Below are 26651 nucleotides of genomic sequence, written 5' to 3'. Positions count from 1 at the left end.
AATTCAAATGAAAGTGAAAAAGAGTTTTCGCGGGCAGCGAAAAATGCCAGTGCTATGTATATGAGGAGCGTGTACGCCGCAGCTCTCTCTGCCGTACTTGCCAGAGCGAGCGCGAGCGCGCTCCTCGATATTCAGCTCTCGCTCGTTTTTCTCCCGTACTTTGAACACTTTTTTTCTCCTTAACCCGTGTGCTTTCAACTACTACAGAGCAGCAACAGCTTCAGCATCAGCATCATAAGCAGCTCGAGTTATAGTAAAGTATGCTCTAGGTCGAATACAGACGAGCGCAGCCCCGTAATTTTTCGTCATTGCGCACGCCTGAAAAAACCAATTTGTTAAAGTAAAAATCGTTGCGAAGAGAGTGAGAGAGAGAGAGAGAGAAAGAAAGAGTTCGTTCATACATATAGCTGCAGCTCTATGCACGTACAGTTGCCCGCGCATGTACACACACACACACACACAGAAAAGCAAGAAGGATCCCTATAGCTGCGTGGTATTTTTCGTACTGCACACGCGTTGCTATTATATGCACTCGCTCCACTCTTTGCTTCTCTCCACCGTTTCTCTCTGCCATGTTTTTTGTATCCAAAGCTCCGCGGCAGCAGCAGCAACTCCAGGCTCGCGCGCAGCTTGGGAGCGGGCCGCATGAAGCAAGCAGGCAGTAACAGCAGCTCTCATTGTTCGGCTGCGCAGCTCTCACGCATATAAGAGAAAGAAGTGCACTGTGTGTTGTGCTGCTGCACTGCAGCAATACGCTATGCGCCCTGCTCTATATGCATTATGTACAACGGGTTGAACTGCGCGCTCCGCAGCCCGAAAGAATGAGCGAATGATATTTTACAATCGACCTCTGCATTCGGTTAACTGCGCGAAGCTTTCGCAGCTGTCATTGTGCTTACTTGTGCTGCTGCTGTTGTTGGGTACCGCATGCATGCCGCGTTCAATCGAGCTTAATGCTCGATTTTTTTTTCTTCCTCTCGTCGCGTCGCGTCGTACCGACGCCGTTTTGTGTGTTTACTGTGCGTATTATGTACGTAGCGCAAGTAGTTGCAAATTCAAGAAGCGTATTCGAGAGCCACATGCGACAATTATTCTAAGCAATTTAGGCAGCTGCTACTACCCGTATACGAAACCCTTTCGAATTTGAGAGCGCGAGAATCTGCCGGATTCGAATTTTTATAAAAAATATAGATCAATTGTTCAAATCCTCCGTATAAAAACTGAATGTTTCAATGCAGTAACGTGTGTTTTTTGTGTGAAATATTGTCTGGCACTCAGCATAGGTATATTATAAGGTTTGGGTATGTAATGTTGGTTAGAGTAGTCACGAAGACGACGACGACGATGGACTTTCGACCAAATTGTTGGTTTGCACGAATTAAAAATGACTTGGGACGTACAAGCAACCAATTTAATCGACTATGACCTCGTGACTTTTCGCTGCCGAGAGAGAGAGAGAGAGAGAGGAGAAACATTGGCAAAATTTCTCGAAAGCGAGATGATAAGATCCGTGAATGGCGCGCTTACACCGTCTCGTCACGTGTAATAGGCTCTCTCTGTCTCTTTCTCGTTCGTTGGGCCTTGCTGTTTTCGTTGCAAGAGAAAAAGAAAAAAAGTAAGGAACTGACTAACGTGTAGCTGGACATTTTTCCGTACCAAATCTCATTGAAGATCTTCAAGATCCTCGAGCGTATAGTTCTCTCTCTCCTTGGCTCGTTCGTCGGTTCGTTCGCTCGCGAACATTGAAGGAAGAAGGCTTGTCGATTAGACAGAACAGTCAAACACATATGTTTCGTAAAATTTAAATTATACAAGTTGAATTAAACAAAACAAAGATTGTATTTACAATGTAAAAAAGTGTAAATATAAAAAAAAATCGTTATTCTGCAGCGTGAATGAAAAAATTCAACCACTTAAAAATCGCAGGTACTCCGTATAAAACTCAAATACGCATACATGTTTTTCCTGACTGCTTTGATCTCAATTAGTCTAAATGTTTTGATCAACTCTATGACTGCGCAATTTAATAAAAAGTGAAAGTAGCAGAGTCATCTAATTTTGATGTGTCAATGGACTAAGTTATATAGAAGCTCCCCACTACCATAGACTTTAAGATTTCCCCCTCTTATAATACACAGGTGGCTATATTTTTATTTCTATCTCAGTGTTTATTCTCTGTATTATATTGGTCGTAGTATTGGCCCTGTGCGTCATTCATGGCGCCCCCACTTTGGAAGCATTTCCCATGTTATTTCTTACGTGGAGAAATTTAGTTCGGTGAGCGTTCTAAGTCATTTTCATAAGAACACATGTTAAAATCGACGCCAATGCAGCTATCCCATCCATCTACATGTCCATCGCGAATATTTAAAGTCAGTAGACGTTATTACATCGAAATGTAAGCAGCAAAAGAAGATCGCTAAAGGTCATTTCGAGCCTGTCGCTCCACAACTTGATTCAGTTCCGACCTGAAGAGACGGCGAACACGATACACAGATCACTCCAAGTTAAAGCGCTTGGGCGAATGGTGGAATATCCAGAGGCAATCACGGAGCTTGACCTGCATATCTGCCCGAGATGATATACAGAAAATCTTTCCGGCAATGTGCGCAGGTTTATTTCAGGGAACTGATGAGCTATCGTCTGCCAATTGAGATTTGTAGAATTATCATCGACCAATCATTGTTCGCGACCGAAAATTGGAGGAACGTATTAATTTTTTCATCGACATTAATTAATCGTGAATACAAAAAACCTGTAAAAGCTGAAAAATGTCCAAAAGGACTGCAATGTAAATGGCGAAGATTTCAATGGTTGTTTTTTATTCTTATTATAAAATTAATAAGCAAAATTCTTATTATTTAACGAAGTCGTTGTCTTTATTGTGTCCACGCCACCCTCCCTCATTATACTCATGATTGTACGATTTCCACCCGATACTGTACGCATAGATCGCACATACTTGGTCTGAGGCAATGAATGAGCGTTCCTACACGAATCGCAATTTAATGCGAATGGAGCGAAAAAGTTAGTAAAATCAGAGAATTACACTTTCAAACTGCTATTACATCTCGAGATCGTGGCTGTACCATATGTATAAACCAAAGTCCAACTGATAAGAAAAGTACTTGCTGGGCACAATACCTCGAGCTTACATCTACACAAGTATGCATACTAAATACATTTGTACATACGAGCATATAATACGGGGTTTATGCGGGTACATAACGCGCTCAAAGCAAGAAAAATGGTTCCTCTTGTCACGGTCGTTGTCGGGCCGTGGCACAGCAAGAGAGAAAGAGAAAGAGAGAGATTGAACGTAATGAACGTCGTACATGCAGCGGCGGCGGCGGTTCGCAAGCCCCCAAGTACATGACGAATCAGTTCGCACAGTTTTCTTATCTGTGCGAGTGGGAATTTTATTTTCGTCATTTTATCTCGAGGAAAGTGGCACAAACATACGCAGCCCATCAAGTTTGTGCAATGCGGCTCGCCGATGCGCCTCTCCTATATAACGTATGAGAGTCCTCTCGCGGTTCTGCTGCAGCGGCGATGGCGGCGTCGTCCGTGAGCATTGCACGCATGTTTTTACGCGCGGCGCGGGCTTATAAACGCATCTGTCTCGAGAGCCTCGCTCGCTCTGCCTTAAGCACTGCCACTTCGCACCGCGCCACAAAAACTTGGTCGCTCTCGGTACCGAGGAAAAAAGGGAAAAAAGAAGAGGAAGAAAAAAAAGGAAAGTTATTCGGCGCGATGCTTATCATTGAAGCGAACGCGTACATAACGAACGTATATATATATATGTGTGTACCGCGATATCCAATTCTCAAGAGAGAGAGAGAGAGAGAGAGAGAGAGAGAGAGAGAGAAGTGCAGTCGGCTTGAATTTTTTTTTCTTCATTGAATGAGCCGCGCGCGCCGCGTTCATCAGCCTTACACGACTTCTGCGCGCTATATACGTACACCACACAGGGCAAGTTTATGTGTACACACAAAACTCCCTTGAATAATTACGTGCGAAAGCCTTAATGAGATCGTTTCTTACCTTACGTTTGTATATCTACAATTAAATATGCCTCGAATAACTCGAGTGTGCGTATATGTATGCGCGGGTACAGTCGTAAACGTTAACGCGAAGAATTCAACGAGCTTACGCCTCGAGGAAAAATCAAGAATAAAGGATGTAAATATGAGTTAGCTTGCAATATTCCATCACTAAGCAACATTGTGCACAGCGCATAAAGTTATATGAAAATGTTGAACATTCTTACATTTATATTTTCGCGTAAATAAGCTCATGAGTGCTGGGAGTAATTGGATTCGCGGACATTATCCTCTTGCTCTTTTCAATTCTTCAATTTAAATAACACGACACAGATGATACGGCTTCTATATATCCTGCAAAACGTTTCTTGCCACTCACGAGTTTACAATACTCCATCTGTTGATAAAATCGAAAAGCCTAAAACCAAAAATGATACTTTTGATTACAATAAATTTCTCTTTCACTTTTGATTACAACGAATTCTAGAATATCAATCCTCTCATAAGTATTTATGTACATTTATATGACATTACGGCTCTCTTCTGCGCGAGCTTGTGAAACGTGCTTGACAAATGGAAAACACTTGTAAAAGCTCGTTGCTAGCGCGAGAATAAAGCGGGCCCCTGTATTTACATCCAATTGAGATATGTCTTGTATATAGCTGGCGTGCAGCTTTTATAATGTATATCGAGCTGCTGCGGCGTTTTATCACGCGCTCATCTCATCTGCATCACGGGCTCGGCTACTGCGATCGAAAAACTCAAAGCAGCAACAGCAGCAGAACAGGCTTCTTACTTACATGACTATAAACACACACAAACTGCGGCTTGTTTTCTTAGCGTGGCGTAAGAATATATATTAATCAGACAGACGCAAGTCTTTGATGCGCATCTGATCATCGTCGCACAGAAATTTGCGCGCGGATCGCAATGAATCCGCAGCATTATAAACATAATGTGTATAATAGCCCGACCTCGAGTAACTTGCGCTGATGTACATGTGTTACTTGCAATTCAACTTTACAGTTTTTAAGTATAGTTTTTGCAGACCTCGAAAATCAGCTCTTACGATGAAGAAACAGTCCCCAACGCATACAAATAGAGCACTCGTGTATCGAGATCTCGTAGTATAAGCTTGATTCCCCAATAAGAGCGGAAAATTCAGATCTGCTTCGGCTTAATTTTCAACGCACTCACGCCAGTGTGGCGTCGCTCAATAGCAGCTCCAATGCACACGCGTGTCTGTGCGCATGTAACATCTCGTTCGCACGTATGTAACACACTGGCTCGAACAAAAGATAGAATAAGATCGTTATTCTAATTAGAGATAACTCGCCGCTGCCGTGAAGCTCGGCTAACGCGATTTTCCACGACGTCTTCTGTAGTTTCAAGTGAGTTTAGCCTGCCATCAAGTAGCAGCAGCAGCAGCAGGCAGAGAACACGTGCGGGCATGCACATAGAAGGTGAGAAAACAAACAGGCTTGTAATTCCTAAGACTCCGTGGATCAGCTTGCACAGATCGGAGTGAAGAGGCGGATTTTCTGACTCTCTTACCGCATTATATATTACACGAATGTGTGCGCGCAGGCTTGATGAATAAAAGCCCTCGCGCTCGAGCAAAGTCAGCCAATGTCTCGCTCGCTTCTATTACGTTTCAGCTTGAGCGCCGAGTTATTTTCATGTATGCGAAAAGCGAGCACGGCTCATCCGCGCGCGCGAGAGTCTTTTTATCTTTTCCCACCATTGAGTCGGATAGCCAAGCAATTATTATTATAATTATTGTTGTTATTTACTGTATATGCATAAAGAAGTTATCAGGGTTGACGAGTAGACAAGTGGCTCTCGATGTTACATGTACGCGCCTCGATCGAGAGAAGTGCATTCGCGAGCGCCCGAGCGCTCATACCTATAATATGAGGAACTTGGGTGTTATGCACTTTATAGGAATCGTACACTTTAAATAGGCATGAATAAATTTCCTCTGCGCGGAGCGTGACCCTTAGTGCCTCGGTTTTAGCGCTACATATTATACTTTTCTTACAAATATTCTTTATCTGCGATCTGCCGAGTCTGGGCAGTACAGTTTTTCTATATATAATGCACGAGTGCAGCTTAAATGATTATTTGTGCGAGTCTCGCCGATACGCGTGTTGCGTGTTTATGAGTATAATAGCTTGTTATTGCGCGAGAGAACGCGCGGGGTCTCTCGTGGGCGCCGCGTTGTTTATATTATTTAACGCTCGTAATATTGCGATTAACATTTTTAATGAAGCATCGAAATGATCGCGTCTGCGGATAAAGATCCGAGTTATAAGCTCGGAATTTATTTGATGTAAGCGAGGATGTTTTCTTGATATAAGGATCAAAACAAACAACTCACAGAATTGCGTTAATTTTGATGAAAACGTGACTTTTTCGCCGGCCCGAGCGGCACGTATAGAATTGGTACAGGGTATTTGTCACTTCATCGGGATAACTAATAGATTTTCAATCGTTATTATTATAATTACTAATTTATTTGGTGCAGTAAACAAATTTAATATGATAAAATATTACGTTCAAATACATTATAGTTTATACAATCTAACTTATAAAAAAGAGATGGACCTAAAAGTGAAGCCAATCTATTCGGCCTCTGATTGGTCGACTGACTTTTGACTCGAGTCAAAACGTAATAAAGTGACATCTACGGTCATAATAGCAACTTTTTCGAAACTGACTGAAAGATGTACGCGCGCGAAGCGCGCCTGAAAGTTGCTAACCTCAAAACACAAATAAAAAAATTGATACGCGCGGAGCGCGTCTTAAACGTCTAGTTAGAATACATAAAATTGATGGAATATAGCACGATTAAAAATGTATTTATATCATTTATTTATAAATGAGGAATCAAGCGTATAAATGAGGAGTAATGATACGAAAAATCATTGAGAATCAAGGCGGCTCTATGAAATTCACCGAGCAGGGTTCTGAACGCGCCATAGGTACAGTATCACTGCGCAACTGATTTAGAAAATCACTCTAAAGTCTGGCTGTATTGAAAAAAAAATAAATTATCGCCACTAGGTGGCGCACAACTAAAATGTTTTACCCATAAAGAAAGTAAGCGAGTACGGTATTAAACACTGTGCCTTTATTTGGTTTAGAACTATCCACTTTCTTGATTTTAGCGCGGAGATAATGAAAGCTCAGGTATTCGAATCGGGGCTCTCGAAGTAATTAGGAATCCGCCGTGTATACTATATCTTTTAATCCAGCTCCAGTATGTCCTGTATTTACTCGATAGGATATATATATATATATATATATTATAATACGGTCGGCTATAGTAGTAGTGTTATTGGCGCGCAACAGGCTGGTTATATATAAAATACGCCATAGAGCTGCTAATCTAAGCCGCACGTGCAAATGTGCGCATAGCTTGTAAATACCGTTCGAGCCTCGCTCGCGTGCACACACAATAATGCACATACAGACGCAATAAAACAATATGCACGGAGCAACGCATAAGCCAATAAATACATATATAGCGTTTGTAGGCAAGTAACAGCAGGAGCAGTAATGCCGCGGCGAACAATCGTCAAGCCCGTTTACGCTTGCGATTAATGTACGGCATTATATTATATACATAATATAATACGAGGTTGCCTCGCGAACTGCGCACGGAAAGTAATTGTTCGACAATTATGCGGTATGCATATGATACGGCAGCAGCAGCCCTTTTCCTTTTCCCTTTCCTCTCGCGATGACTCCTCTTCTCTCGCAGTTCATATAACGAGCTTTGTACCAAGTGATCATCCCCATCTCTCTGTCTGGATCTCGACTTTCGTTTGTGCTCCTTGCCTTCATTTGCCTTCATTTGCCTTGGCGAAGTTACAGCGAAACTTCGATATAGTTAGATATCGCTAATTCACGTGTACCAATTTTAAGGCTATTAAAAACACTGATATTAAGATATTTTTAAATGAAATCTTCGTTGAAAATTAATGTATTGTTACTGATTTACTTTTTGCGTTAATTGCACAAAAAATGTATTATAATTCAATCAATTAAAACCAACATCTGCCACTAGATGGCGAGTACCTTAAAATTCAAATGTGCAAGAGGCAAAGTAAATATAACGGTATAAGTCATCAAGTTACGATTCTAAATCCAGGCCGGTGTCCTTACCGATTCGCTCATAATATTCCCCCATAATATTCCCCCATATGAATTAAAGCTCAAAAATGTTCTTACCAAACGTGCTTTATTTAATTTTGCGAATTGTATAAAAAGTCCTTTGGTTTCATTCCACATGCGATTGTAATTTTCTTTTTCCATTTCAGGTAAAGAGACATGACATTTATAAAATATATCTAAATATTTTTTATAATTATGCCTTAAGTTTAGAGCGTTTGAAGATAAACATAATTCTTCATTCTCGCCAACGAGTCAGCCACCAAGCCGTCGGCGTCACTACGAGCAAATTCCAGCCACTTTTTCTTAGGCGCACCTGTTTTATGGATTTCACTTTTCAGATATTCCAACGAATCGAGCGAGTCGGTTATGATATATTTTCGTCCCTTTTTGGCGTTCTCGAGAGCATATTCTAAACCCGCCAAGATAGCCCTGGATTCTGTCTGGAATATGGGCTTAACCCCTGGCGGAGATTAGTAGCTTGTGGGTGCCGGCGCTGCACCACCTAGCGGTCACTAGTGAAGCTTTTCACAAGGAGACCACCCCAGCTCCGGGTCATGGATCTTGCCCAAACTCATAGATTATTTATTTGCCATTAATCTGACTTATAATCAAGTTATATATTGTATCGATTTATAAGTGTGAAGAAAACGCCACTATAAGGGGGAGGGTCGTAAATTAATGGCCTGCCGTGGAATTAGAGTGCAAATAGTCGCGAACAACGCCTTTTATTCGATTACGCATTGACATTAATTGCCAGCAATGGCTTACGCGCTCTCGATTATTTTTAACTCGACGAAGTGACTCATTTGAATTACTCGTAATTGGCAATAACGCGCACTCGGTTAAAAAATTTACGCTCGGAGCTTTCACCGCCGACGCCGCCGCTGCCTTACTACAATGTAATGCCTACGTACTCTGCCCTTTCGTCGTATCTCTCTTTGTATTTTCCTTCTTAACAGCGTATACACGTTAATTAATTGAACCTCGTTGGGCAGTGCAGTGCGCGCGTCGGTGCAGGCTTCGGCGGCAGTTACATAGCAAGATCTTCTTCTTGTGAAGTTATCTCTTAAATTCGGATAAAGATTTCAAATATTAAACATAAAAGAAAGCAATTTTTTGGTATGAAAAAAAAACCGTTGAGCTAAACAAAACTCATTATGTTTATTTATTATAAAAAGCATAATTCAGTCAAAAATTGGCTGGCTTTCGCTTGAAATTTTTTGAATTTTTTACAAATATTTTGTATTAAACGGTTTTATTAATGACTTTTGCAACAACGATTCTCTTTTCATGCAGAAAGATCGGGAATAAATAAATTGCGGTAACTTCAGTACATTTAAAAATTCGTCACTGCAATGACAATCGAATGAACAAACTATATAAGCCCGTCCCCGTCCGCGGGTTCAAGTGCAAGAGCTCTGAACACACGAGTTAAGTGTTTAAATTAATAAATATATGACTGTAAATAAATTTAACGTAGCTTAACGTGAGACGGTTGACACAAGAGAGATTTTCTATGAAATTTTTTGCGGGAAATTTTTCAATTTACATAGAGCCGCATTATGCAAGTTAAGGCGCTGTCCCGTACATCAGAAATTTCTCGTGTTTCATATGAGCAGCTTACAAAATAATGCAGTAAGCAAAAGAATGTTTGACACGCGAAAAAATAAAACGCACTTTGGCAAATGATGCGCGCCTTTGGCACTCCCTGTGCATCTAAATAGCAAAAGTTTAAAAGCGAGACTAGCTCAGGCACGTTTCTCGAGGCGGCGATGGATGATAATTTGCTGTGGACAACACGGGCCAAGTTGATGGATTATCTTGTACGGCTGATATCGACGCATGTATGAAAAAGCTCAATATCGTGACCCACCTGCGCATGACAGAGAAATGTCATATAATAGTATTAAATTGAAAGTGAGAAAGTTAAGCAAAGATGAAAAATCTCAAAAGCAATTGAGTTTATTCATTTGCTCTAAGTAAGAACAAATATTGTCTTTTCATCGGGTCAATACTTTCATCGTTATTTTATTCAACGAAAAGAATAGGCATCCGATTTTTATAACACAATGAATTTCACATGTAGCCGTTGCAGCCCATTCTCTACTCATGATTTTTTTTGCTTAAAAGAAAAAAGGGCTTCATATTTTCTCCTGGTCGGTGTTGGTTTCGATCGACCTTGCATGTAACGACGTCTCAGCGAAGATCAACGGTCAGCCTCGATTACCTAATGAACGGCTAAAAGCTCAAACCTTAGTGCAGTACAAACGAATTAGCGAGATGATTCCCCGAAAGATTCACGCATACTAGACGCGATTCGCGTGCCTCGCAATTCGCTCGAAAAATTGCACGACGTCTCGCGCACGTAGCTCTCGATCGGCTCAATTATTATACACATTATACACACACACACATCCACATACACACACACACATACGTGACTGTACTGCAACAAGATTGATGCTCACGAACGTGTGTGCGTAATATGTTGGTGTATAAACAAGAAACGATTACGCGGGGACAGCTTGAGCTCGACGACGACGCCACCGCACGCGCGCGTGCGACACGCACTGCGATTCGTGAACACTAAAGAGTCATTAGTCGTTGCTGCGTCGGAAGCTCGGATTACTGCGCTTGTGTGTGTATAGGAGTCGTCGTCACAGCGAGCGACGAAGCTCTTGGCAATTTGAATGCACCAGCGCCGCCGAGGCCTCGGAGCTCCGCTGCGCGCGTAGCATATACGTGCGTGTTTGCGTTGGCACATCATTGTGCGCGGCACTCGGGCAACAACGACGACGTAGACGACGACGACGACGATCCTCGTGCCCTGCAGTCGTATTACAGCGCACACATAGGCGCTCAATCGAGATTGCAATTAAAAAAAGAAATTGAAAGAAAGGCAAACACAAACGCGTTTGCAACATCTGCGGGGCTCTTCGTGCGCACAGCTCCTACACTCGTCGTCGTCGTCGTCGCCGCCGTTGCATATATAGATACGAGCTTTTCTCGAGGCTCGACTACTATATAAGCGCACACAGCACGCACGTATACACATGCATCGCGCATTATATAAAGTGCCGCCCCGGAGAAACAAAGACTCGATTGACGCGGTGCATCTGCTGAGCTGCTGCTGCCGCTGCTGCGAGTGCACACAGACACGCGCCCAGTAGCAGCAGCAGCAGCATACATTGTTTCTACTACGTCGGTTGGGCGCGCGATTTCCAGCCGTTGCGCTCGGCGCAATGCCGTATAGCCGCGAACAATGAGCCGCTGCAACGACGCTTTCAATTAACGACGCGACGAGAGCTATTATAATATAGACGTGATATATATCGCACAGCGCGCCGAGCGCCTGCAACTCTTTTTTCTGTAATAATGTATATATGGACGGCAGCGATGACGATCGCGACCCTCTCTCGAGCTTTACACTTGATGTGCCGTTGAATCGCCGGGTGTGATTATTCTTATATGCACTGCTAATCTGTGACTGTATAACACCCTTAGAGCCCCCCGCATGTACAAAACGTCTTCTTCGTTCATTAGCGTCGACGTGTAATCGACAGCGACTTCGGGGTGCTTTGTCGAATTTGTCCGTTGTTCAACGGCTTTTGTTTCAACGGTAACGCAAAACACGATCGAGCATCTCTCAAATGTTAAATTATGTTCAGGAAGAACAAAAATGTGTATTAATGCACTCGCTTAGCTAGAGAAAAATTAACCAAAAATGTCTAACTCAAACTTCAGATTTGATGGTAATTTTCCAACTTCGTGGTATTTTCACTCCGACCGCGTGACGTATTTTTTATTAAGCACCAGTGGAAAACAGGTTGCAAAGAGACTCTGAAAGATATGGAGAGTTATATGTATGTAAGTCGTATTGTGCGCGGATTTTTTTGCTGGCATGGCGCCGAAAGAGAGACCGAATGTAATATCTCGCGGCCGCGCACGAAAGAGTTCCCTCGTGTGCCTCGAACGAACTGTCTATTTCACTACTGGGTATATCTATGCACACGCACACGTAGACAGATCCTATGGTGCTCTTTCATCTGTGTGGTTTAATACGCGGACTTTTACTGCATTTTCAAGCGGGCATACATCAAGCCCCGGCGGGGCTTTTGGGTGGAAAACAGAGTCGTTTTCTTCAAAGTCGATAAAAACGGCTGGTCTCTCTATCTCTGTAGTGCGCGCGCGAGAGAAAGAGAGCCGCTAAGAGTTATACATGTTTACAACAAAGTCGTCTCTACTTACGTTGTATGGCGCGTCAACCCGTGTAGCTGAGAGCCCGAAATATACGCGTCTCGTTCCAGTATTTCGCAGTAGTGCAAAACATTTGCCTCTACGATGGCGCCATCCTTTACTTTTATTTTTCTAATATGCCCGCGCGAAAATAGTATGCCACTGCGCTGCGCAATTCGGACGTCCATAAGCAAAATGGCGCGGCACACGCACCTTCACGCATAATATCAAAATATTACACATACGCAGGCACAACTAAACACGTAAACAACGTATATCGAATGCATGCGCAGCGCGACCTTCGATATCTCAAGCGCGTCATCGACCGAACTCCAAACTGATCCCGCGCGACGCGGCAGTAGCCGGCCAACGGTCGATTTTGAAATCGAACGCGCGTCCGAGTCGAGTTCGTTGCAGCGCGATCGTCTACTATCTCGTATCCCTTACATGGACATTGTTTTGGTGCGGGACGTCGTCCGCAAACACGCGACTCCGATAGTTAGTAACAGTTACGACTGTTATCGAGTGCTCGAACGAAGACGACCAAAGGAGGGAAATAGTCATGAGCATTCGTTACCGTGGTGGTGTAACAATCGAACGATTGGCGTTACAATGAGGTTTTTTGGTATACGTATTCGTTTTTTGCTTTGCTCGTGTTCCGTTTAGGTCTATAAAGTCCAGTAGTGAAACAGATTGTTCGTATTCGAAAAATACGACGCAGTGGTCGAGGAAAAGGTCGAGATTGTGCGTTACAGTGATGGTGTTGGCAATCGAAAGATGGTTAGTGTTGAAGTGCTTATGTGCTTACGTTCATTTTTTAGTGAGTGTGTTGTAGTTGATTAATCTTTTGAAGTGTTTAGTGGCAAAAAAGTTCGGTGACAAAGAATCGATATGTTCACGAAACGGTTACATGAAGAGCAATTCAAAATCAAGTCGACTCGAAGATGGTATTGCATTTAACCTCAAATCTATTGTTATTACGAATAAAGTTTTTTATAACGCGTAACGCTCGACGGTTAAAAATTATGTATCTATGTATCTTTTTTTCCAAAAATTCACACAAATCTCTCGTACATGCATGCACACATACAAAAATACGTCGATAAAAGTGATCATTATAACCGAAGAAATGAACTAATTCGCAACGATGTTTCTCGTGTTCTAGGTCGACGACTTCGTCAAAGTCGGCTCGATTCTGCGCAAGTACCTGCCCGAGAAGGACATGCCGTACATCTTGGACATCGATCTTGATTTCTTCAGCACCAAGAACCCCTTCCGAGCTCTGTACGAAAAAGCCAACCTGTACGAGAAGCTCGGCAAAATTTATTATTTCGAGCGGCCGGCGTCCTGCGATCCCGAGGTAAGTGATTATGCAACATGACCACCCCTATTACATAAACGTTATTAGTTGCATCGTGTACACATTGTGTGATATGCATGTGTTTATGTATACATAATACAGGCGCCTAGAGAGCGACTGTTATACAGTAGCCCTTGCATCACGTTCGAGTGTGTGTGTGTGTGTGCTAATACGAGCCGTAGTTGCTCGGCGTTCGTGTCGTATTCCAAGTGTCATGACGACGGCTGTGCAGCAGGCCCACAGCAGAGAAGAAGAGAAAGAGAGAGAGAGACGCAAGTGGATCGCGTGTCATTAATAATTACTTAATAAGAATAAGCGCTTGTTCACGCGCACGCATGTGTGTTTGTGTGTGTGCGTTTGTGTTTTGTGCCAAGCAGGGGTCACAATAAGGGATCACGAGAGAGCAAAAAGAGAGAAGGAGAGGCTGAAGAGGCTTTTGATCCGGTGCTCTCCGAGCGTTATATATTATAAGCGGCAGTGTTAATTACCTGCCGCGGTCGAACCTATTAAGAAATCATCGGAGCGCCGGGGCCCGTCAGCAGCGTCGTCCCCTCTCCTTGACCTTATACACACATAAATATCCCTTATATTATGGTAACAAAACAATATTCACAGCAGCCCGTGCTGCCTGTCTGCTCTTGCGCAGATTACGCGCGCTCGCACGCCTCGAACGCATTATTATCATTATTGTTATTATACAAATAACAATACTCTCTGGCATCGGGCTACGAAAACTTAAGGACCTCGAGTCTTGGCTCTTAATATCGCGGCGGCGCGGCATAATCACCGGCATGGGTCATTATTTACGGGTGCGAGGCCGGCCGGCCGGCCGGGCCCGAGAAATAGAGCGGTGCTAATTTGCATATCTTTTGCCGAGCGAGAAAGAATGAAAGAAAGAAAAAGAGAGAGAGAGAGAGAAAGAGCTTAATCATCTGCCGAGCGACATCAAGTGCCGGCACGTGGCTTTCTCGTTTTATTGTCCCGGGCGTTTAGAGCCTTGGCGGTCGTCGTCAACACTCGCCTACATGGTGGTATATTACGAAAGAGGACAAGGCGCATATTATGCGTATTGGCCGCGACACTCATTTGTCCCAAAATTCTAAGGTGCTATAATAGTAGTGGTGGTGGTGGTGGTGGTGGCCGTTGTTGCCGTGAATTGTTTACTTCGACGTTATACAGCCTATAAGGTGTTCTTCGGTTCGTCGTTCGACCGACACGATGCCACATTTACTGCACCTTTTGAGGTGATTGCCCTACGTAATAATTCGCGGTATTACGCTCGTCAACGGTTTTTCCCGGACTCGTCGATATTCATTAAGATCGAGCAAATCTCGGCCGTGAATATCTTGGAATTTTGAAGTCAATGCGTGAACTCGTATTATTATTTTCTATTCTTTTCTCTAATTTACGACAAACTTTTTTAAAAAATAAAAAAGGCATAGTATTCATGCACGATAAGGTATTTCAAATGTACTGATATTTATACGCGACGCTATATACAAACGCGTGACTATTCCATTCGGTAATAATTGAAACTTTGGGAGATTTTTTCTTTTTCGCACATGTTAATTCACATAAAAGAGGGTCGTTGTATCTATCGACCACTTTATACCCTACAAATAAATAATCTATATTTACATATCATTTCGTTGGTTGAATTTTTTTAAAGTAACAAAAAAAATATTTTGCCAGTAACTTAATTGTTACATACGCACTCGAAAGTTCCATGCATGATAGATCCAACCAAACGTCAATGCTTAAACAACACAAAGCAATCATTCCCAAGGAAATTTCCCGACATAGCCGAATCCGATCTATATTCCTTGGCTTATCTCTCAAAGTCGAAGAAGACCTATGTGCATAAATGCCATCCGCATTTCTGCGAGCGTTCCCGGTGCGCTAACTGTCCCTCCATAATATAATATATCTTACGCAAACACCTTTCGCCCTATATTATGGCGCACGTGCATTTACGTGCGTATTTATAGAGCATAGGTACCATAATGCAGCGATTTGCATCATTAGCATATGTGTCGCAAATCCACAGAGACGCGCGTATTATGTGCCGCCGTATTCTCGAAGGCGCACCACTACACCGGTGCTACTACTCGCCTCTCGTACGCGAATGTTTCTCAGGCAACTGCTCGCGCACCGCTACGCTGCACTTCTCTCTCTCTCTTTGGGCTTCTATTATGTACACCACTGTCTGTACCGCACATTTTTATGGTAATTTGATTTTTTTTTTCAAATCGTTAAATCGACTATACATGGATACACCTTGGAGTGAACTGTCTTGAAGGCCGAATAAATCGGTTCTTGCGGCCTACGAACGTGAGAAAGTCAAGGGTTGACATTTTACATGACTATATTTCGAATCCGTCGATGCCTGTTCTATGTATGCGCTCTCGGATATTCACGCATGCACGCAAATTCTTAAAGATTCGTGAGAATCCGTCCGGGCTATCGTGAATTAATTTTTTTATTCCAGAATTTTGCAGAAATGAAGTGCATCGATTGAAACTTGCCTCGCAGATTTCATCCATATTCCATAATAGTTAAAATCATAATTTAACCTGTCTTGTTTTCGAACATACTTTTGTTTTTGTAACATATTGTTCAATAATTATATTCATTCTCTTTTTCATATAATGCGAATGTACCGATATGCGCATGCGCTACGTGAGCTTCAAGAAAAACTGCATATGCCGCGATTTACCCACGTTCATATACCTGCACTGTGCTGCAGTTGAAATTTCTTATCGAGCTTAGTTGAGCGCGCGCTATCATCGCTCGATCGAACCTTTACTTTTTCATTTATTTATTTTTTATTTCATTTTCATATACATGCGAACGCAAAAGAACGACGGCGCTTGGTGACACCGTGCGCCGCGGTATCGGTCAGCTGCGCTCTCACATAATGAGCGAATCTCGAACATCACCGAGTCAATGCGGCTATATTGCGAAATCATAATACATGTGTAAAAGAAGAGTCGAGCCGCGAGATTTTAATAAGCCTCGGCCGCTCAGCGACTTATGCCGCTGCTGCTGCTGCAGCCACGGGACTGCATAATCGATCGTGCGCCCTGAGAAAGAGTGAGACGTAGAAGGATGCGGCCGCTCGCTGCCTGTCAGTGGCGCATTATGCATACATATAGTACCTGACACGCAGAGTAATATTGTTTAATAATCAGAATATACAGCGACGGCGGCGAGTCGCCGTTGTTGTTGTTGTTGTTGTTGTTGTTGTGGTTGTGTGGCAGCGAGATCGTGGAGTCTCGTCGTATTACACGACCACCCGTTGTTTTCGGCTGAGATTCACTACTGCTATAAAGACCTTGAGTAAGTGTACGTATATGTATGCAGAATATTGAGCGCTGCGCGCGCGCGACTGCCAAGGAAGAAGATGTGCTCCGCGCGCGCGCGCCTGCAGTGCAACGAACGGGCGACGCGCATTGAGAAAAAAAAACACCAATAAGGGACTCGACGAAGCGAGAATACAACCTCGTGTACATATGCACAAGCCGTGCACACACACACACACACACACACACACACACAGAGATACATATTTATTATATATAAAGGGCTTATGCTGCTTGTATGTGTAGTAAAGATAGAAAGGAGCTGTGCAAAGGAGAAAGACGCTGCTTTAATATATGCGCGACTCCTCTCATTTCTTTCTCTCTTTCTGTGCATGTTACAAGGGGAGCTAAAAGAGATGAGAGAGAGAGAGAGAGAGAGAGCTCGACGCGCAGGAGAGTTTGCATAGTAGGTTAGTTACATTTGTACTCGTAGCTACCTGTTTTACCCTCGAAAAAGTCCATTGTGATTTTAATCTGCGCGCAAGGCAGTAGCGCAGCGGCAGAAAAGTTGCGATATAACAACGACGACGACGACGACGACGACGACGCCGGCAGCAGCTACTGCTACACATACATGGCTGCTACTGCACAATTCTTCCTCGCGGCCGCTGCCGCCGACGCCGACACACCGGGAGCGCGCGTGTGTGTGTATGTATGTAAACAACGCAGCAACAGCGTCGGGTCAGCTACTGGCTTTTGCTACTGGCCAACACAGACTTCTTATACCTGCACACTGCAGCATACATGTATATAAGGAGGCGCAAGCGGGGGTCAGGGTCGTTCTCGGAATTATTTAAATTGCTCCGATCTGCGCTCATGGGCGCTGGCTTTTATATATTATGCTACCGCTGCTGCCGCATCCATAGCACGCTGAAACTCTCTCATGCCACACACACACACAGGTATATAATATCATTTTGCTGATGCTGCTGCCGCACTCTCTCTCTCTCTCTCTCTCTCTCTGTCTCAGTCTCTCTCGCGATTATTCTTTTGCTCGGGCACCAGAGCGGCGTGCAGTCGGACGGGCGGTTGCCCGGCGCCCGGCGATATCGCGCGTCTTATAATGCACCGTGTGTGTCTCTTTTCTCTACCGCGTGCGCCACGTTTTATTTCTCTTCGTGTGTCTTATTGGCCCATATCGCATTTGTGCAGGATGATCAAAACCGAATGCGATCGCTGCGCTGTTGCACACAAACGTATAAAAAAGTGCACGTAAGCGGGTGGACCCTTGCCTCCTATATGTACACATTATAAGACGTTTGTGTCTCGATCGCTGCAATTGCTTTATATTATACGAAGGAGGAACGAGCTGCTTTACTATTCATATTCGTATTAAAGAGCCGCGCGACGACCTTTAACGTCGCGTGGGAAGTCGTCAATTTATGATGACTGCACAGTTCAAGTGAGTAGTCGACTGCTGCTACTGCTGCTGTGTCTCCATAAATCGTGCCGTTCTTTATCTTTGTATGTTATTGAGCAATCGTTCCTTGTCAGTCGCATATACGTACTTTGCGGCTCTCGGCGCGGAATTCCAATATATACGTAGCGAGCTTTATGCACGGATCGAGATATATCGCGAGGCAGAGCAGTTCTATGTATATTTCTCCGGTGTAATGTATAACGCGGTATATCGGCTTGCATCGGGTTCGGACGTACATTGGCCGGGCGCACCGAGCGCAGTGATATACACTACTATTATATGTATCGGACTCGAGCGATCCGTAAAAAGGTCAAGCGCAATTGTTTCACTCGCTCCGTCCAACATACACGATCATGAAGCAGTATACGTAATATTACACTCACACACACGGCAACGGAGTTGTACAATTCGAACTCTGTGGCTGCCGCAAAAGTTGTGCTGCTGCTGCTGCTTTGCATGAGTGTGTATGTAAAGGCAAGCACTCGAGCTATTAGTCAAATTCTCGGTCTGGTCGAGTGGTCGCTGCAATTCAAACGGTAGCAATGCCAACAACAGTCGAGACTCGTTCGCTTTTAGAGCTCGGACTCGCAGCTGCTTTTTCTCTCTCTCTGTCTCTCTTTCGACGTTAATAAAACGTGAAAAGAAAGAGTTAACTAGAGAGAGACGGCAAGCTCGACTGTATATGTGTGTACGTGTGCACGAGTCGCTACACGCACATATTCACATACGTGAATATATAAAGTTATAGGTACTACTGTATGGAGTAAAAAGCCACTGGCGTGTTTGTCGGTTCTCGCCGCGTAGTTTCGTTTATATATGTCTCTCTGCTGCATATTATACAGTAGTAGTGGCAGCTAGCCCGAGAATGAGCGAAAAAACTCGCCGTGCGTATATATACGCGCGCATGTCGCTCGGCCAATCTTTCCTTTGGCAGCAGACAGCATGCACATATATACAGCATTTGTTGTTTATATGGCGTATAATAGAGAATAGAAAGCTAGCGGACGAAAGATGTCCCAGCGGGTGATTTGGTGCGTATTTATACATGTATGTGTGTGTGTATTGAAAGAGAAGAGAAACGGTGTTTAATACGAGGGGGGTCCGGTGCACACACACACGCATACGTACATATGCAAAACTGCTGCTGCTATACCTCTTTCTCGCTCTCTCTCTTTCTCCTTGTGTCTATCCCTCGACAAACATTTTCCGGCCTCTCTCTCTCTCTCTCTCTTCTCTCTTCTTTTGCTCTCCTCGGCGATATCGATGTGTGCAATACGCGCGCTTAATATACAGTAGTATACCTATGCATGTGCGTATACATATAGCAGCACATGCGAGTTCAACCGTGCGTCGTCGTCGTCGTCGTCGTCTATGCAGATGAGCGTGAGAATGCCGTCCGAGCCGGATGGTACCATTGCTACTGCGTGTAGCTTCGATATGTTGTACCTATATACGTACGCGTAATATATACACATAGGCAATGGAGTACACATTCATATATACATACATACAGATATAATTTATGTATAACCTGACAGTGCAACGCAGCAGCCGTACCAGTGCACAGCAGTGCACTCTTACCGTCGAACCTACTGGAAGTTTTGCTATTAATTGTGTAAAATTTACTATGTTAAACGCGAAAAATCTTGCCACTAGAAACTGTGGACGAAGTTCACAAACACAACAATACCAAAAATCTATTCAGAGACTACTGTACATTCCCATTAAAAATTATATATAACCAAAATCGAATTTGACCGCTTGCGAGTTTGTGATGCGACATCTACAGTCTATGAGTCAACTATCAAGTGTTTTACTCAAGAGATTGCTGCATATTGCAAATTATACTTTTGCTCGCGTGCTAACGTCACTTTAAAATGCACTGCAAAATGATCGAACTCATATGTGACGCCAAATTTTACCATAATACATTAAAAATCTAACTTTTCACATGAATGAAACAACGGTACATACATACTTAATTTTGGTATTACGTGAATACTGTGGAGTAAATTGTGTATGAGTGAGATTTTTATCATGAAATAAATTATATATTTTTTAGTAAATTTAAAGTAAAAACTAATAAATATCACCGAGAAGATATCGCACTTTTAATGTTCAATATCGTAATTCATTATAGTTGTGATTTAAGCTTTTGTTACAAATGTTTCGTCTTCTAATTTTTTTTTGCAAGAACGCGACTCAAGAAACATCATTTCAAAAAATTTAATGGATGATTTAGTTTTGTCATCACTTTTAAGTATTTTCGATGTATATAGTGCATGGCTGCGTCCGCCCTTTCGTCGCGCCTCGCGAATCGTCGAATTACGCGAGAAAAAGTCTATAAAGTTGGTCTACTGGGGGATCGTTCGATGTATACCTATAAACATAAAAATATATAAGACGACGTGCGTGCGTGCCATACGTGCATGTGAAGGGGGCGGCCCTTCAGGAACTCCAGGCGCGTTTTATATACGTAATATACTCGATCTAAACAGCAGCATACATGCGCAGAAGTTTCGAGGCTGCCAGTCTGAGTTATCGGAGATATGCTAGATATCAGTGTATGTGTGCGAGCGTTTACACATGCGCGAAGAGGAAGGACCCACCCTCGTTTCCTTACAGAATCTCGTGCATACTGCGCATAAGCGTAGTGCAAGATGACATATCAGGGCTTTGTTGATTTTTTCATTACCTATATAATTTTGATTCAAGTCACGACTAAGTTTTTCAGTTCTTCAGTTCTGGCACGAGGCTATTGGTATTTTTCCCAGCCTCGAGAAATTTCTGAACTGGAGGCTACTCCAGTGTACATCGACCGCTTCAGCCTTTATACGGTTTTTCATCTTTTCTGAATGATATACAGCAAACATCGTTGTGAATGACCTTTTTTGTGTTCTTTAATATTTGATTGTGTAGGCCTTATGAAATAATGTTTATTTATAATTTTATTCGCAAAAAAATTCGATTACTCGAAAATTCATCAACTCAACTGGGACTCGAAAAAAAACTCGATTCGCACAACCCTCTAAAAGTACTAAAAACATCACGACCCCTTGAAAATAAGTAATATATGTATTAGAATTCGAACAAATAAGGAATCGAAAAAAAAGTCAATTGAATCGCGCGAACACTTACACACGCATTGACCGAAGCAAGTTCAGCGACCTTATACACATAAAAATTTGCACACTTTAGGTATACGTGTTTGCGGGTGCACATACAGCAGTTTTAGCAAATATACATGCATAGTACGGTGAGGCAGCAGCAGCAGCAGCAAACTCCCGCCCGCGAGTTCGACGACCTGTTTCACGGGCGAGTTCGTTTCAACGTGCCTATTAACGTAAACGGGGCTAAACGGTGGCACCGCATATATACACACATATACGCGTAATATTGCATTATTATGTATGTGTGTTTGTGTGCATGCTGTCTCTCTGTGACGCGCGGTGCAATGCGCCAAACCGAATTCGAAGGCGTACTATATACGTCGCACACCAATACGCGCGGGGATGTGTTTTTGGCCCTCTTCGCACATTTACGCCTGAGCAGTTCGGCTGTAGGAGGTGCACACAGGTATATACATATATCTCACGTACTGCACGTAAAGCTCGTGCTGCTTCCCAACTTGGCTCTCGTTCTGTCTCTCTCGCTTGAAACTCGCTGCCACGGTTGTGTGTGTGCTGCGCCTCGGCGCTGGTGGCTCGCGCGCTCCAAAAGCCTTACGTATAATATGCCATTGCCCAACTCGTCGTGGTGTAGCGTGTGCCATATATACCACCCAACTTACGACCCTGCGCTCCGCTACGAAAAACCACCGTTTCCGTCCGGCCTAATTACTGTTATTGACACTGCAGCTTTTGGGATCGGCTCGTCGTCGTCGCGCGCAGCTATATATGGGATACAATTAATACTTTAATTTTCGACGACGATAAGCGTGTTATGTACGAGCGTGTAATATTGCAGATGGCCCCCCCTTATAACTCGAAAGCGCAACGTCGCATCTGCCGATCCTCTCTCTGAGTGTCTGTCTTTCTCGTGTTCGCGCTATTTTCTCTCTCTCTCTCTCTCTGATTTAATCGAGCAAAGGAAAAAAAATTAAAACAAAACTAACGGTCGAAAGGGCCAACCGTAACGACAGACCGATGCACAAACCGAAGAGCAAATTCATTCAGCGATTTACGGGTTAACGAACTTTTTCACAAATGCACGTGCAAATGACTTAATTGGGAAATAAAATATTTTTTTTTTACAATTGCACTTGTGGTATGGTAAAAATATTCCGTAGTCGAAAATTTGTGCAAACGCACGCATAGCGCGCAATCGTAAGGATAAAAGCGCATAGCGACTCACACTAATGCGGATATGTGCAATCGAACGTTGCAAAAGCCAAAAGTGCCTGCGTGTGCGCGAGTACTCGGGAAATCGTGCGCATACAGCTTCGTGCGTGGCGATTCGACTCGAAGTCAGGAAATTTTCACAGTCGAACGCACTGCTTACTTGGCGCGGTCATTGACTCGTGAATTTTTTTTTTTCGCTCTTTGCGCACTCGCTGGATAAGCGAGTTGGGTCCGTGTGCGTGTGAGCGTGCACGTGCGTATATGTATAGAGAAAGAAACAGCGACAGGGGACGCACGAGAGAGCAAGTCGAAGTAAGGATTGTCCGCGGGGCCGCAAAACGGTGCTGGTGCTGGTGGTTATAGCGCGCGCGACTTATGCGTCGAAAAAAGTATATAGTTGTTAAACGCATTGCGGCTTATAAACGTTTAAACGCGTATACACACACATAGAAACGCACGTAACGAGTATGTCGACCCCCGAGCTTTGAATGGGAGGAGCAGCTTGGCGCGCGCACACGTTCATTCAAACTTTTGGGGTGTCGGCCGTCGTCGTCGTCCGGGGCCTCTCTCTCCGGCGCACTGCGGTCAATTCTCTGCTGCCACTGTCCACCACTTCTCTGGGGCTATATATTGTATTTATATTATAATATATAAGACGAAGGTGCAAAAGTGCTACAACCGCACATGGCACGTACACGGTAGCGCTGACGGATATAAATGCTCACGTGGAATATTATTATTGGTATTATAAGCGCGCAGCGTGCAATGTATACACAAATACGCATGCACGAGAGAGAAGGAGTTGACGCGCGGTTTTTTTTTCTCTTTCAACGTGTCAGAAAGAGCGACGACGACGACGACGACACTCGGCCCATCGAATGCGTCCCCGCGACAGGCCGTTTTTGCATTATACACGCAGGTGGCACTCGGGGTCCTGCTGCAGCTAGCTAGAGCGCAAGTATCGCGTCTTATACGTGCATTACAGTACGAGGTAGAGTACACCGCTAGCAGCCACGGTAGATATACAACGGGCAACAACAACTGCAACAGCAACTTGGCTGCTCGGTCGCGCGGCAGAATAAGAGAGAGAGAGAGAAGCGCAGGTAACGCACCCATAAGCCCTCGCACGAGGTCGACGAACTGCTGTTTATGCCACTGCTGCTGCAGCGCAGTGCGCGCATGGCGACGCGTCGCTCGAAAGAGAGCCAGCTCTCTCTCTCTCTCTCTCTCTCTGTCTCTGTTCTTCTCTTTCTATGTATACTCGCGCGCGAACGACGTTTCTCTTAGCTCTTGGGTGCACCGCGCTCATCTTTATACCCATCCTAATGTCTATCGTATATATATAGCTCTGTACAACTATTCCCTTCTTATACTCCGCTCTGTCCTCGCTCGGAGAGTCCTCTTCTCTACTCCGTGTGTCTCTTGAGCCATCCCAGTTATATCGTACACTCGGACGCGACTCCGCAGTACTCTATGGCCGATGTACTTGGCAAACAAAACGTTCTGTTATTGCATTGTCAAAACGGTACATTTTTATCGTAAAAGCTCGCACACGTATACACTGCAGCGAGATTTCTCTCGCTAGAGTCTACGTAGCATATATTGCCAGTTGTTGAATAAAATCGATTATTTTCATATACCTCGAGCCGTGAAAATCTTCCTTGTATTAACTGTAATGACAGAATCGAAACGAACGACGATAAGTTTCACACGCTTAACGTACGTTCCCCGTTCGATATCATAACTTTCGAGTTTTTCCGTTCATAATAGCTCCGCTTATTAATGTACACGCGTATTGTAAATTCGGCGTGGAAGCGAACTCGATTAATTGCGTCACATTTTTGCGTTCATTTTTTTCTCTCTCTCTCTTTCTCCTTTTGCATTCGAGCCTCGCGTATAATACCGCACCAGACTGCACCGCGTGTCCTTGCGCGCGCGTCGCACGAAAGGTCTATACGGCTATACATATATTTACCGTCATTATATTAACATTAAGAGAGCCTTGACGGGACATACGAGAGAGCGCAGTCGATCGGACATAATCGGGACTATGCGATCGCGATCGCGATCTCGCGCGCAAGGATGCAACGTTTCGCATGTACACAGGTTGCTGCTGCACGCACGTTGCTATTACGCGCGTTACGCATTTTTCAGGGAAAGGCTGCGAGTGCGAGGTACCGCGTACGCAGCATGCGTATAATAATAATAATAATAATAATAATGATAATAACAATGATAATAATAATGCGTATCATCGGCGCGTATCGTGTGCAAGGGCGGCGTCGCGTCGCGTATACACTGCGCGCGCCTGGGACAAAATGACTCTCCGGTCTGTATGCTAATATCGAGCGCTAATTTGATGGTAATCGCGCGTGCATCATCATCTCGCATAAGCGGTACGCAACTCTCTCTCTCTCTCTCTCTCTCTATCTCTCTCTCTCTCTCTTCGTTGCAGCCGTGCAGTTTATATATACACACTGCGATGAACATTAAACTCGTCTGGCGCGGTACGATGCGTGTGTTTGTGTGCGTCCGCGGCCTTCCGATATATATAATATAATACACGAGGTGTCCACTCTCTCTCTCTCGCTCTCGGTCATATTGTGTATATCGGTAGCGAATTTCGCGCTGAAATGACTTTGATGATGATGGGATGTGTGCACGCGCGGTATATCGCCGATATACAATGCCAGCTCCCGCGTACGTATACACCGGCGATCGTTCGGAGTATTATAATATGAAGCGCGGTAGATCCTTATCATTTGTATTTTGAAATTGCGCGTAATTTGTCGTGCGCTCCTTCTTTGTCTCTGTTCTTCCCTCCCTCTCTCCTTCTTGTTTCTACTGTAAAAGCTGCGTCGCGTCGATCTGACCCAGCGCCAATATAATAATAATTCTCGGTTTATGTTCACGATCAATCATGTGCCAATTCGTGAAAATGATCGCTCGCAATCAATTTGATAATCGAATACGCGAGAGCGTAAAATTTTATAGCTTTTTCTCCGGAGCTTTCCGTTCGTAATGAGCGATCGCAATCGGTCAAGATTTACATATACCGCTTTTTTTGTTGTTGTTGATATCTTTACGCATGTTAGAGTCGTCTCTGTCGTGAGATTTTTCTTTTTCTTACATCCTCAAACAAAGACTTTTGCGTATCTCAATGCGCCAAAATGTGTATAATATTTAGTTGAAGGTTAAATCTGCGACTCGCTATCTACGCATAATATGGTAAAAAAGTCGCTGCACACTCGAGCATACAATATATAACTGTGCTGCTCGCGACCGTAATACGCAATTCGAACGATACGCACATACACAGAGGCGGTGGCAGTTTATTCAAGGAAATTCCCACGCATTCATAAACAAACTAATCAGCTATAATGACGCGAGAGAGAGAGAGAGAGAGAGTCAATGAGGTGGTGTATTATATTATATCGCGGCCGCGAGCTCGCGCTATTCTTTCTGCCGCGTATGTGTGTACTTGCACAGCGAGCACTGCATCGATAGATATATAATTACCAGCTAGCTCTGGTACAAGACCTGCCGCAGTGTACGCGTATTACGCGGTACATATACGTATCTGGACGAGAGGTCATATATATACAAATTATTGCAGCCGAATGAAAATCTTCTCTGAGCGCTGCTCCGCGAGGTATATCGCACGAAATAACCGAGCGCGAGATTGTCCTAGCGGCACATATCTATGCACGC

At 43.9% G+C, this 26651-nt stretch overlaps 1 protein-coding gene across 1 annotated transcript in view; it reads left to right on the top strand.

Moving 5' to 3' along the window:
• The window catches only part of LOC106651933 (UPF0489 protein C5orf22 homolog), a 459026-nt gene that overhangs the window by 226087 nt on the left and 206288 nt on the right, over positions 1 to 26651 (top strand). The window contains exon 5 of the mRNA XM_014370635.2: positions 13624 to 13818. Within this exon, the coding sequence (XP_014226121.1) occupies positions 13624 to 13818 (195 nt within the window). The remainder of the gene's footprint in view (positions 1 to 13623; positions 13819 to 26651) is intronic.

The sequence above is a fragment of the Trichogramma pretiosum genome, unplaced genomic scaffold (genome assembly GCF_000599845.2).
Source record: "Trichogramma pretiosum strain Unisexual culture from Peru unplaced genomic scaffold, Tpre_2.0 scaffold11, whole genome shotgun sequence".
Taxonomy (NCBI): domain Eukaryota; kingdom Metazoa; phylum Arthropoda; class Insecta; order Hymenoptera; family Trichogrammatidae; genus Trichogramma; species Trichogramma pretiosum.
The sequence above is the reverse complement of the archived record's forward strand: the minus strand, read 5'-3'. Positions and strand labels throughout refer to the sequence as shown.